This window comes from Cervus elaphus, chromosome 12 (assembly GCF_910594005.1).
Source record: "Cervus elaphus chromosome 12, mCerEla1.1, whole genome shotgun sequence".
In the NCBI taxonomy this organism is placed as follows: domain Eukaryota; kingdom Metazoa; phylum Chordata; class Mammalia; order Artiodactyla; family Cervidae; genus Cervus; species Cervus elaphus.
In genome coordinates, this window is record NC_057826.1 from 63,055,652 (window position 1) to 63,070,510 (window position 14,859).

At 41.1% G+C, this 14,859-nt stretch overlaps 1 protein-coding gene across 4 annotated transcripts in view; it reads right to left on the minus strand.

Moving 5' to 3' along the window:
- Positions 1-5,892: 5,892 nt before the first annotated feature.
- GANC (glucosidase alpha, neutral C) overlaps positions 5,893-14,859 on the minus strand; it is a 64,649-nt gene continuing 55,682 nt past the window's right edge. For all 4 annotated transcript variants that reach the window (XM_043919368.1, XM_043919370.1, XM_043919369.1 and 1 more), the window contains 5 exons: positions 14,613-14,687; positions 11,234-11,347; positions 9,904-10,016; positions 7,316-7,419; positions 5,893-6,707 (listed from right to left, as the gene is read on the minus strand). In XM_043919368.1, the coding sequence (XP_043775303.1) occupies positions 6,598-6,707; positions 7,316-7,419; positions 9,904-10,016; positions 11,234-11,347; positions 14,613-14,687 (516 nt within the window). In that variant the 3' untranslated portion in view covers positions 5,893-6,597. The remainder of the gene's footprint in view (positions 6,708-7,315; positions 7,420-9,903; positions 10,017-11,233; positions 11,348-14,612; positions 14,688-14,859) is intronic.

Genomic DNA, 14,859 nt, shown 5'->3' on the forward strand with positions numbered 1-14,859 from the left:
TGGATTTACATGTATTCCCCATCACGATCCCCCCTCCCACCACCCTCTCTACCCGATCCCTCTGGGTCTTCCCAGTGCACCAGGCCCGAGCACTTGTCTCATGCATCCCACCTGGGCTGGTGATCTGTTTCACCCTAGATAATATACATGTTTTGATGCTGTTCTCTCGAAACATCCCACCCTCACCTTCTCCCACAGAGTCCAAAAGTCTGTTCTATACATCTGTGTCTCTTTTTCTGTTTTGCATATAGGGTTATCATTACCATCTTTCTAAATTCCATATATATGTGTTAGTATACTGTAATGGTCTTTATCTTTCTGGCTTACTTCACTCTGTATAATGGGCTCCAGTTTCATCTATCTCATTAGAACTGATTCAAATGAATTCTTTTTAACGGCTGAGTAATATTCCATGGTGTATATGTACCACAGCTTCCTTATCCATTCGTCTGCTGATGGGCGTCTAGGTTGCTTCCCTGTCCTGGCTATTATAAACAGTGCTGCAATGAACACTGGGGTACACGTGTCTCTTTCAGATCTGGTTTCCTCAGTGTGTATGCCCAGGAGTGGGATTGCTGGGTCATATGGTAGTTCTATTTCCAGTTTTTTAAGGAATCTCCCCACTGTTCTCCATAGCAGCTGTACTAGTTTGCATTCCCACCAACAGTGTAAGAGGGTTCCCTTTTCTCCACACCCTCTCCAGCATTTATTGCTTGTAGACTTTTGGATAGCAGCCATCCTGACTGGTGTGTAACGGTACCTCATTGAGGTTTTGATTTGCATTTCTCTGATAATGAGTGATGTTGAGCATCTTTTCATGTGTTTGTTAGCCATCTGTATGTCTTCTTTGGAGAAATGTCTGTTTAGTTATTTGGCCCATTTTTTGATTGGGTCATTTATTTTTCTGGAATTGAGCTGCAGGAGTTGCTTGTATATTTTTGAGATTAATACATTGTCTGTTGCTTCGTTTGCTATTATTTTCTCCCAATCTGAGGGCTGTCTTTTCACCTTGCGGAATAGAAAGCCCAGAGATAAATCCACGAACCTATATACACCTTATCTTCGACAAAGGAGGCAAGGATATACAATGGAAAAAAGACAACCTCTTTAACAAGTGGTGCTGGCAAAACTGGTCAACCACTGGTAAAAGAATGAAACTAGAACACTTTCTAACACCATACACAAAAATAAACTCAAAATGGATTAAAGATCTAACTGTAAGACCAGAAACTATAAAACTCCTAGAGGAGAACATAGGCAAAACACTCTCTGACATAAATCACAGCAGGATCCTCTATGACCCACCTCCCAGAATATTGGAAATAAAAGCAAAAATAAACAAATGGGACCTAATGAAACTTAAAAGCTTTTGCACAACAAAGGAAACCATTACAGGTTTTTAACAAGATATGGAATATGGTTCTCTGTGCTATTCAGTAGGTGCTTGTTGTTTATTTTATATATAGTAATGGGCATGTTAATTTCAAACTCCTAATTTACCCCTCACCCCCCTTTTCCCTTTGGTAACCATAAATTTGTTTTCTAAGTCTACGGGCCTACTTCTGTTTTGTAAATAAACTAATTTGTTTCATATTTTTAAATTCCACATATAAATGATATCATATGATATTTGTCTCTCTGATTTACTTCACTTAGTTTGATAATCTCTAGGTCTATCCATGTTGTTGCAAATGGCATTATTTAATTCTTTTTTATGGCTGAGTAATATTCCATTGTATAAATGTACCACATCTTCTTTATCCATTCCTCTGCTGACGGACATTTAGGTTGCTTCCATGTCTTGGCTGTTGTAAACAGTGCTTCTCTGAGCACTGGGGTATACCTATCTTTTCTAATTAGTGTTTTCATCCTTTCTGGATACATGCTCAGAAGTTGGATTACTGGATCATATGGTAATTCTATTTTTAGTGTTTTAAGGAACCTCCATACTGTTCTCCATAGTGGTTTGGAGTTCATTCTTTTTTAAAAATTTTTTAAATTTTTGGCTGTGCTGGGTCTTCATTGCCGTGCACAGGCTTTCTCCAGTTGCAGTGAGCAGGGGTTACTCTCTAGTTGTGGTGCAAGGGCTTCTCATTGTGGCGGCTTCTCTCGTTGAGGAGCATAAGCTCGAGGCTCAGTGGTTGTGGCACACGGGCTGAGTTGCCCTGTGGCATGTGGAATCTTCCCACTACAAGGATAGAACCTGTGTCCCCGACATTGGCTGGTGGATTCTTCACCACTGGACCACCAGGGAAATCCTTGGAGTTCATTCTTAACCCCATTTTTCATCCTATTTTACATGCCACACCTTATAACCCTTTACAATAATAGAAACCAAACTTTTTATAGCTACTAGATACTATGGAGATATGGCCCAGCACCTTTGCTTTTAAAATTTTGCTTTGAAATAGTTTAAAACTTACAGGCATGTTGAATATATAGTATAAGAAGTTCCTGTACATGGTTCATCCAGATTCTTCAATTGTAACATTTTTAACACATTTTGCTGATTTTCTCTGTCTCTGTTTTTCTCATACATACATACATAAATTATATTCTGAGCCATTTTAGAGTAAGTTAGAGCTATGGGGGCCCATTACCCTTTAACATTCAAGACTTCCATGTGTTTCCTAAAACAAGGAAATTCTTCTATATAATCATAGTGCAATTTTCAAAATTAGGAAAATTACCATGTAATCAAAATATCCCATTCAAATTTTCCCAACCGTCCTAGTAATGTCCCTTATAGTTCCAGGATAGAACACATTTGGTGTCAGGTCTCTATTTCCTCCTTCAGTCTGAAACAGTTCCTCATTTTGCACAGTATAGGATGGTACCTCAAATTTTGGTTTATTATTTACTTAAATGAAGTCACTCAGTAGACATTTTATCCAAAACACACTTCTATCTTGATATATATAGGCTGTTATTTTAATGGTTGCATAACACTCCACTGTATGAAAGGGTTATATTTAACCAATCTCCTGTTAAAGGACATTCAGTTTATTTCTGGTTTTCAACAGTATAAAACACACTGCAATTAGTAGCTCTGAGCAATTTATCTGATTTATCTGAAGTGGAATTGTTGGGTTAAAGTATGCAAATTAAAAATTTTGATGCGATTGCCAGATTGCCATCCTGAAAGATTATACTTACTCTCATTCTTCCAATGATGCATGAGAATGCCTACCTCCCATGCCAATATTAATACTGGACATTTTCATTTTAATCTTGGCCAATCAGGCACCCCTTATTGAATTTCTTTAAATATTAATAGGGTTGAGCATATTTCATATTTATTTTCCCTGTTTCAATTTCTTCTGTGTATTACCTTTGCCCATATTGCTTTTGAGCAGTTTCTATTTTTAAACTGATTTGTCAGCTCATTTCAGGGCATTTAAGTCTTAAAGGAAAGACATGTTATACACTCATTTTAGAGTATTGTTTGAATCACTGCTGAAATGACTCTACTTTATTACATAAAATCCAGTTTCCTGAGAAAGCACATCCAGAATTAGCCACAACAAGGTAACTGAACACTGTAGATCGACTTGGCCCCAAGTTGGTCCAAGCCCTCTGGACCTTAGCATCAGAAAAAGGAGGTGGGGAAAGTGTGACAAGCGATTAAGAGCAGAGAACATTCGAGAATGCCCAGGCTGTATTTTTCTCCATTCAGTGTGTCTAGTTAAACCTTGCAGTATAGTTCTGGGTCAATTCAGGGAAGTTCCTCACTAACTTACTCTACAGTTCTTATTACAGTCCTTGTTCCCAAAATATTTTAAATGAATAGACATGCAATATATATTCATCTGAAGATAGGTTTTAATTACTCAGCTTTAAATGCTATTAAAAACCATCATTTATATTAGATAAGAACATTCAGCTTTCAAGTTCAGTTCAGTTGCTCAACTGTGTCCAACTCTTTACAATCCCATGTTGCAGCACACCAGCCTTCCCTGTCCATCACCAACTCCTGGAACTTGCTCTAACTCATGTCCATAGAGTCAGTGATGCCATCCAACCATCTCATCCTCTGTCATCTCCTTCTCCTTCTGCCTTCATTCTTGCCCAGAATCAGGGTCTTTTCCAATTAGGTTGGCAGGGAAATGTGAAGTTGGGAAATACAACTTCAGTCAATGGAGATTGCTTCCTTTCTCCTTAATTGTAAAACTTGCAGAAACAGGAACAAAGAATCTGCATATGTCTGTGTGTACTTACACAAAGTGCAAAGCTCAACTGATATAATGAAATGAGTCCACTGGGAAATGCACAACATTTACTATAACTGGAGGGAAGAGTCCTATGTCATAAAAGTCAAACAGAAACAAGTATATTCAATTCTCAATTTTTAATCAATCCATCAGTCAGCCAATCATTACTAAAAGTCAAGTGTAACGGCGCTCTGGCAGATATAAGAGAAATATAACATGATCTTGGAGAACATGCCACCTATAGGGGAATAAGACAGATGAACCTGAAACACTGAGGGACCATCCCTGAGAATGTTCATCAGACTGCATGTTATGTAGAAGTGGGGCCGCCTGTCAGAGAAGGGCAAAATCACTGCTTGTGGTAAAGGGGAGCTGTGGGTGTTAGGGAGTTAGAAAGGCTCTATGGGGAAGTGGGCTTTGAGTTGGGCCTGGACAGATGGTAGGATCTGCAGACATAGAGGGCAGGCAGTGGATATTGGGTCCAGGGAACAGAAGGCACTGGGGTGGCAGTTGGCAAGTTGCTAAGTGGAGGATGCCTGATAAGCAAGTGTGCATGTTGAGGAGGGCTGAGGATACGAGGCTGCCCCAGCAGATGCTGTGGCCGCAGGGAGTCCCTGGGGACCTCCCAAGGGGCTGCTGTGGTGTAGTGCTCCAGCCCATGCCGAGCTGTGCTGGGATCTGAGTCAAACGTAAAATGTGGTATATTGATCCTATCCTTATTTAAAATTGTGATATTTGTTCATCATGGATTTTTTCTTTTAGTGTTGATTTTTAAAATATTGCATTAAAGTATTATTTATTTTGATTACTGTGAATTTGGGCATCCCCGTAAATTTTCTGTCCCAGGCAAGTGTCTCACTTACTTCATCCTTAGTCTGGTCCTATGTTCTTATTCTGAAGTTTGATGGTGGGTATTTATGTTATTAATTTAAATTATAGCTTACTCATGTTACAAATAATCTTGGGGTAGTAGACAGTATTTAATAAAACCAAGATTAAGAGATCAGAATTTTAAGGAGATTAATTTGGAACTTTGGATACCCAAAAAACATGACAAGTAAAAGAATCCCTTTGTGCTATTGATTCAGTCTCTCACTTTAATTCAGTCACTCAGTCATGTCTGACTCTTTGCAACCCCATGGACTGCAGCACGGCAGGCTTCCCTGTCCATTGCCAACTCCTGGAGCTTGCTCAAACTCATGTCCATAAAGTCGGTGATGCCATCCAACCATCTCATCCTCTGTCGTCCCCTTCTCTTCCTGCCTTCAATCTTTCCCAACATCAGGGTCTTTCCAGTGAGTCAGTTCTTCGCATTAGGTGGCCGAAGTATTGGAGCTTCAGCATCAGACCTTCCAATGAATATTCAGGACTGATTTCCTTTAGGACTGACTGGTTTGATCTTCTTGCAGTCCAAAGAACTCTCAAGAGTCTTCTTCAGCACCACAGTTCAAAAGCATCAATTCTTCAGTGCTCAGTTTTCTTTGTGATCTAACTCTCCCCACTTGTGGTTCAAGTCATCCATACATGACTACTGGAAAAACCATAGCTTTGACTAGACAGACCTTTGTTGGCAAAGTAATGTCTCTGCTTTTTAATATGCTGTCTAGGTTGGGCATAGCTTTTCTTCCAAGATACAAGCATCTTTTAATTGCATGGCTGCAGTCACCATCTACAGTGATTTTGGAGCCCAAGAAAATAAATCTATGACTGTTTCCATTGTTTTCCCATTTGCCATGAAATAATGGGACCAGATGCCATGATCTTAGTTTTATGAATATTGAGTTTTAAGCCAGCTTTTCAGTCTCTAAGGTAGAGTAACTCCCTGTTGCTACAGTACATTCAGTGCAAGTAGAAAAGGGTTGCCTTGCCTATGTCCAAGTGGGTAAAAGATATCTGGGGGGAGGGGTGGTTACCAGAGGCCACTGTCCACTTCGAGAGAGACCTTGAGCAGCTCAACTGCTCAAGCTGGAGTGGCTCGGCCACATGGACTGAGACAAGCTTCCACAAGTGGGCCACAGGCTTGGCCCACCTGTCACTTGAAACAAACTCACCCAGCTGTGCTCAAAGAGAAGCTCTCCACTTGGCCACAGCACATACCCCAGGCCATGGCCCAAGGAGCAACGCGAGGTCTGTGAATGCTATAAATGTCTCTGGGCCACTTGCATGTAGAAGTGGTGTGTGACACCAAGAGTATGATTCCTAGCACATCTAAGCATGTAACATCTGAAAAATCTGAAATCTACTGTTCACTAATAAACTGTAACTAATGAAAGATGACTTTAAGCCAGAGAAGCCAATTAGCATGTGGCACGAATCACACAAGAGGCCCCGGGGAAGGCAGAGAGGCACAGCTGCTCCTGGCTTTGTCACCAGGGGCACTGCTCTGTCACTGGATGTGCACCTTCCAGTCAGCACCAATCTTCAGCGAGAGCGTCTCCAGGTTCAGGGTGGATGTTGCGGCATAGTATGTAAAAGCCACGGGCTGAGCACTGCCATCTAGAGATCCAAACAGTAAAAGGGAAAGTCTGGTGACTATCCAGGAAAGAAATGTCTTTTCTTTGAATTTGAAAATGTTTCTGTCTCTATCACAAAATTTTATATTCCATATAGGAGAATCCAAATTAATACCACTTGTACTCCTGGACTTCCATGAATTTTTAAAACAAGAAGCACTCCAGTTTTCTGAGTAAAAGACTGAATGAAAAGAAACTGTAAGGAGCAAAGTGATTTGCCCAGCAAATTCAGTAGGTTAAAAAAAAGATATATCCTGTCCCAGGTCCTTTAAGAAACTCAATAAATATCAGTAGGATTCCCTATGACTTCAGATACCTACAGTTTAAAACAAATATTCAGAGAAGCTACAATATTATTTCAAACCCCAAATGATTTCCCTCAGGAAAATATTAACAGCTTACAATAAGCAGAAAGGCAGTTGATGAAGAGAGAAGCAGGATGGCCTCGTCCCCTCTAGATACTAGTATATTTGACTCCTGCCAGAAAGAGCAGAGTCCACTTGGCTAAGCACATTATATCAACTTTAGACTAACCATCTCTTCACGGCAAATACTTCTATGCTTATAGAACCAAGTGGACTGTTTCCTCACCAGCTGAGTGGGCAGTCACAGAAGATGGCTGCTTCTTGAGGCCTAGGACCAAGATCTGCTCCACCACACACTTGCTGGGATAATGACCCCTCTCGTCAGCACAACTGGAATAGATACAACAAATGACATTAGGAAAAGGAGAGGAACAGGGGTTTGGACTGGCTACTAGATCACCATCCCCTCCCATCTTTCATGCCTATGGAGGCATGTGACATATAGCTGTCACATTTACTAGGATGAAGAGATGGGAAAAGATGACTCTATATGCCGAAGACAAACTAACCAGTGCAAACATGCTCAGTCGTGTCTCTTTGCGACTCCATGAACCGTAGCCCACTAGGCTCCTCTGTCCATGGAATTTTCCAGGCAAGAACACTGAAACAGGTTGCCATTTCCTACTCCAGGAGATCCTGATGATCCATGGATCAAACCTGCATCTCCTGTGTCTCCTGTTATGGCAGACAGATTGTTTACCACTGAGTCATCTGGAAAGCCCAAGCTAACCAGTAGTCTTCCTGTAACAAGCCATTAGGAGGGACATCACTTAAGGACACTGAAGTCCCAAATGTGACTTGGATGCTGCAATCAAATTGCAAGAAATCAGATCCTTAATGAATGTTTGAATAGATGAATAAATGGGATTAATAGGAATTTATACTGAATTCTTTTTCATTTTTCAGAGAAGGAAGGAAAGGGAGATGAAGACAATAAGGAAGGGATGTTCATAGAGTGATTGAAAAATATTCCCAGGGGCTCCAGACCAAAGTGGCAACATAAGAGGCTCCTGAATTTCCCTTTTCCTACAGATGCACTGAATATAAAGCTACACATGGAACAATTCTCTTTGAGAGAAACCAGAAAACTAGTTGAGTGACTCCTGCACATTGGGTGACTGAGAAAATACCCACATCAAAACAAGCAGGAAAGGCTGAGACACACTTTCCATATAACTCCCACCCCTGGCATGTTTGCGTGCTAAGTCACTTCACTTGTATCCGACTCTTTGTGACCCTGTGGACTGTAAGCTCCAGGCTCTGTCCATGGGGATTCTCCAGGCAAGAAAACTGGAGTGAGTTGCCATGCCCTCCTCCAGGGAATCTCTTCAACCCAGGGAATGAACCTGTGTCTCCTGTGACTCCTGCATTGCAGGTGGATTCTTTACCTCTGAGCTACCAGGGAAGCCCCACCCCTGGCATAGTCCCATACAATTGGGAAGGAATTTGCAATCCTAGCTTCTCCAGAAAAAGTAAAAGGTTTGGGTCATACTTCCAGTGTCCCTCCTTTCAAGGCTCCCACCTGGAGAGACAGGCCCTCAAATCACCTTGCTCCGAGAGACAACAGAGTTAATTACAGCAAATAAAGAAGCAGTTGTTAATAGGCAGCGTGGCTGTCCCCCCAGGGCTCAGTGCAGAGGGAGCTGGCAAAAATATCCAGATTCTTCCTGGAAAGGATTTAACTGCATACTTTCCCAGCTACTGCCTGAAGGTTCTAATCAGCCTGTATCTAAGTGATGACTAAAATATGCCCCTTTGGGATATGGATGGGTCTCAGCATATCCTTAACTACTGGCAGTCACTAAGAACAAACATGGCAGTGTGGATAATCACAAAGGTCTGGAAGCTATAAGGAGCTCAGGACAGGCTGATCAATGAGGATCATCTCCTACATGAGGCCAGTATGTAAGGACTGGAAGACATGGCTGTCTTATCTAATGTGAGAAACAACACCAGGAGTCAAGGCAGATGAAACAGGAGAATATGTTCCTAACAAAAAAACCTGATTAATCTACAGAAACTGACCTTAATGAAATAAATTGCTTACCTGATAGATAGTTCAAACCAATGGTCATAAGGATGCTCACCAAGTTCAAAGAGCAATGCATGAACAAAATGAGAATTTCAATACATATGGAAAATACTAAAAAGTACCTAACAAAACACAGACCTGAACAGTACAAGAAGTGAACTGAAATATTCAACAAAGTGATGAATGGCATCACTTACATGTGGAATGTGAAAAAAAAAGAAAAAAAGGAAAAAAGAGTTGAACTCATAGAAACAAAGTAAAATGGTGGTTGCTAGGGGCTCACGGGTGGGAGAAGTAGGGAGAGGCTGGTGGAAGAGTACAGACTTTCAGTTATAAGATGAATACGGTTTGAGAATCAAATATATAACATGGCAAATACAGTTGATAATCCTGTATTGCATAACGGAAATTTGCTAAGAGAGTAGAACTTGTGCTCTCATCAAAAGGTGGAAAAAAAGGTTAAACATGTGAGGTAATGGACGTGTTAATTAACTTGATGACGGGAATACTTCCACAATGTATACATATATCAAGTCATCATACTGTATACTTTAAATATACTACAATTGTATTTGTATACTATACTTGTATATATTACAATTTTATTTCTAATTCATACATTAATGAATCTGGAAGAAAAGAAGAAAAATACAAATGGCCTTCATCATTAATTTTTAAAAATAGTACCTTAAAACATCAGCCTTGCATTTAAGGATTTAAGGATAACAAATGGATAGCATAATTTATTTATTAAAGCACACGGCTCTTTTATTTGCCATTACCTGTTGGTCAAAACACCTGAGGAAAACGAAAACTTCCTGTGCAAGAATTGCTTCTGGTGGAGGTATTGGAAAGAATGGCCATCATCGAGATAGAATTCACCCATGGCAGAACCCTGGAGAGTGAATCACAGAGAGTATGCTCATGTAATAGCTTTCTTGGAAAAGACTGTCACCCCCTAAAGGAAATAACTGATTACAAAATCTGTGAAAAATTATGTTGAACAACTGCTTAATATTAAAGCTGTACAAAGTAGTCATAAAATATATAAACACTCAATACCCATTTGTGAAATAATATGAATAAGGAAGTCACACAAGAGGAGGCACAGAGAGTTAGGCTTTGTTGAAAGAGATTTAAACTCTGAAGTATGGTCAGTGGCATAGGTGACTTCAAAAATACTACCCTAAGATGTGACAACAGGTCAAGAAACGTTCACCCAATGGAACTGAAGTTAAAAGGAAAAAGTATATAATGGACAACATCAGCTATCTTTAGAAGAACCTCCATTTGGAGAATGGTGCCTAGTTCCTACTTTTGGTAGGAGGATCCCTTTTGCATGTCAGACAACATCACAGCACTCCATATGGCAGTTCCCTGTTACTGACAATGCTTCATGAGCTATGAACTTCAAGTCTCTTGTAGTTTATTCCACGGCCTCCCATGGGCCCAAGGCCCACAGTTTGACCCAAGAAGACATGCTTAAAAGAAATGGATGGAAAAGAAAGACGTAAGAAAAAGAAAGTGAATTATAACATTTGCTTAAGAGTGAGGATTGGTGTTTGGCATTGTATTTTGGCAAATGGTCAAGAGAGGAATCTGCTATAGGCCTCATTCAGCTCAAAAGATCTCTTCAAAAGAAGAGACCAATTCTGGATCCTTCCAGACCTTACCCTAGGAGATTGCAGTTGTTTGAGCCATCCAATGAGAATGGAAGTTGTTGTGTGTGGGGCTGCGTCCCTGGAATGTTTCATAGACACAGGACCCTTTTACCGGAGACTGAGTCAGGGCTAATCCGCATGGCAGGCTGCCTTTGGCCCAATGAGCTTTCAGTCCAGTGGTAATCAATGCCAAGCTGCAGGGCACCGAGGGTCACAGTGCCCTAGAGGAAATTTCTATAATTTCTAGTTCTCAGAGTTCCCTGAAGAACAATTTCAGGAAAGTTAGATAAGTTGGACAATGATGCAGAAATGATTCAAAACTTTGATTTCTAGACGAACATCAGAAGCACCTATCCCACAGATGGGCTTCACCACTTTTATACACTCAAGGCTACCACTGTAAAGAGAGTCATAACAAACAAGGGGTGTAAAAGTAATATTTTTCAAGTACCTTAGTGCTCAGGGCCACTCGAAGTCCATATGGGGAATCAGTCATGTAGCCTGTGGATCTTCCTATAGTGGTCTTTACTGGTACCACACTTCCACCGCGTTGAAACACTGGTATCTACAATAGGACAATACTCTCAGAGGAGGATTCATGTAAGGCAATTTCAAAGTAGGCTTTTACAATATTTCATTATACGTTCTTTTCAAAAAAATTTTTATTTAGTTCGTTTTGGTTGTGCTGGGCCTTTGTTGCTGCGCTTGGGCTCTCTCTAGTTGCACTGAACACAGACCACTCTCTAGCCGTGGTGCGCATGCTTCTCACTGCGGTGGCTTTTCTTGTTGCAGAGCACAGGCTCCAGAGTGCACAGGTTCAGTAGCTGGGGTGCATAGGCTTAGTCGCCCTGTGACATGTGGAATCTTCCCAGAGCAGGGATGGAACCCATGCCTTCTGAATTGGCAGGTGGATTCTTAACCACTGGACTGCCAGAGAAGTCCCATTATACATTCTTCATAAATGTAGACTCAAAAGCAAAATAAATTTGTGAACACAAATTCATTAGTATAGGGGAAAATATCTTTATATAGGGTTCTGTACTCTCCTCGGTTTCAGGCATCCATTTGGGGTCTTGGAACATATCCCCCATGGGGAAGGGGGTCTACTGTATTCTTACTTTTCTCCCAGCTTGTAGCTTACTATAGGCCCTGGCATTAAAAGGAAGAGAGTTCAAATATTAAAAATGGTTCACTTAAAAAATTATTAGGGAAAACTTCTCACCTCCATCAATTTATTATCTCTTCTAACTATCCTATAGGTAGCTTTTCCTGCTTTGTATTCTTAATTTGCCTGTCAGGATAGCAAACAAGTTTATTTTTAGGACCCTACTAAAGAGGGGATTTTTATGTCTATGCAAGCAGGCCCAGATATATATGTGTATATGTTCATAAAAGATGGTGGTTTCTTGGTTTGGGATACATAACTGTTGTCCCTACTTTAGCTTATATACCCCTTGCTCCCTGCTTCCCTGCATCACTTGGATTACTGGCTCAATTCTGAGGGTGAATCTGTGAAATTTCTGTTATAGAAGCTGCCAAGGGTACTTGACGTGACTCTGACAACAGGGCTGTAGGCATGGGTCTTCTGAAATAGCACTCCCAGCAAGGACAGCCCAGTAGGTTCCGTGTCTCCCAGTGTAGTCCTCTCTTAGGAAGCTCCCTGGATCATATGAGGGCTTACACGTTGCTCTGAGTAAGCTACAAGTGGGGAGAAGAGTTAGAATACAGTAGGCACCCCCTCCCCCCACGGGGGATATGTTCCCAGACCCCCAGTGGATGCCTGAGACCGAGGAGAGTACTGAACCCTATATAATGATACCTTCCCCTATACTAATGGGTGGGTAGCATACACAGCTTGGATCTGCTGGACAGAGGGATGAGTCACATCCTGGGCAGGATGGAGCAGGATGGCACAAGACTTCATCATGCTCCTCAAGGCAGCATGCAGTTTAAAACTTATTATTTCTGGAATTTTCCATTTAGTGTTTCTGGACCACAGTTAATATTTTTGGGCCACAGTTGACCGAAGGTAACTGAAACTGAGGAACATGAAGCCTCAGATAAGGGGGACTGCTGTATACAGGAAGTTGGCAGTAAGGATGGAGTAGGCAAGATGTCCACCGTCTGCTTGACTCACAGCAAAAAGTAAAAGCACATTTACTTCCCACCCTCATCAGTCAACTTTTTCTTCTTTTATTTTCCTTCAAAGAATGAGGCAGTAAGTTAATATGGATGGGCCCTGGAGTGGAAGCCCAATTGACCTGGGGTTTTATCTCAGTTCTGCCACAATTTAGCTGAAACCCTGGACAAGTAATTTAACTTCTCTGAACCTCACTGTCTTCACCTGTAAGCATGAGGGATTCAAGTAGATGAATGTCAAGGTCTATTCTGGATCTGAAAGTTGGCATCTGAAATAATTTTCTTTATGTGAACATGAACATGTTAGTCGCTCAGTTGTGTCTGACTCTTTTTGACCCCATGGACTATAGCCTGCCAGGCTGCTTTGTTCATGGGATTTTCCAGACAAGAATACTGGAGTGGGCTGCCATTCCCTTCCCCAAGGGACCTTCCTGACCCAGGAATTGAACCCAGGTCTCTTGTATTGTAGGTGGATTCTTTACCATGCGAGCTACCAGGGAAGCCCCATTTTCTCTATAATGGGGTTCATATTGCTGCTGAGAATTAAAAAAAATAACATACATCTACTTAAAAATTTTCACACTACTTCAGGCCTCTGGTAGTGGCTGTGATCCAGTTGCAGGAACAAACTTCCCTTCAGAAATGCAGCCTGGGGGACTTCCCTGGTGGTCCAGGGGTTAAAAATCCACCTTGCAATACAGGGGACTCAGGTTCCATCCCTGGTTGGGGAACTAAGGTCCCACAGCACGCAGGACAAGTAAGTCTGCACGCTACAACTAGAGAGTCCGTGCACCGCAACTAAAGACCCCACATGACACAGTGAAGACCCCGAGTACTGCAACTAAGACCTGATGCACCCAAATAAATGTAACAAATGAATTAATTAAAAAAAAAAAAGATGCAGCCTGGATGGGCCACTCTGGGTCTGACATCATAACTCATAGCCTCCCCTTGGGCCTAGAGGTCCAACTGGAAACTCAGGTCTCCTGACTTGGTCCTGTAGAAGGATATTCTGTATGGTATGTGTGCTACCACTGTGTTTACTCCCTGTTGTCAGTGTGATTATTCTTCTTTGACATACAAAGGTAAATAAATGGGGGAGAACTGTTTGTCTTCAGTGTTCCAAACTGAAATCAGGGTACACGTTATTTTTATACTCTTTTTATTCCCCTCACATTTTGGCAGTTTTATTGATAAAAAATTCACATGTCATATAATTCATCCATTTACAGTATACAATTAAATGGTTTTTAGTATATTCAGAGTCATGCAACCATCACCATAATCAGTTAAAAATCACCCCCCAAAAGAAACCCTGTACCCATTAATGGTCACTCGCCATTGCTCCCCCAGTGTGACTGTATTTGAAGACCTTTACAGAGGTAATTAAGATTAAGTGAAGTCATAGGAGTGGGGCCCTGATCCAAATGATTAGTGTCATAAGAGACACAAGAGCACACACTCCCTCTACCATAAGAGGATGCAGCAAGAAGGTGTCTGTCTCCATGCCAGGAAGAAATCCCTCACCAGGAACCGAACTGGTTGGGCCCTTGATCTGGGGCTTCAAGCCTCCAGAACAGTGAGAAAATAACTCTGTTGTTGAAGCCAGTCAGTCTATGGTATTTTGTCATGGCAGCCTGAGTAGACTAATCAGCACAATAGGTAAAAATAACAGTCTGAAAATAGCTTACAGAGTCCAAGGTTACTGGGATCTTTACTGTACACGCTCCTTTCCAGTGAGCAAATGTCTTAGAGTCATACCAAATCTGAAAAGAAACAGACCCTAGTGAAAAAATGTGTATAAGCACATTTTGCTCATGATTTCATTATTTAATAAAACATCCATTTATTTGGATTTCACATAACCATAAAGCTAAAATAAGTTTAATTTAAAATTTTTTGAATAGAAATTAGAGAGAACATATGCTTTTAAGAAAA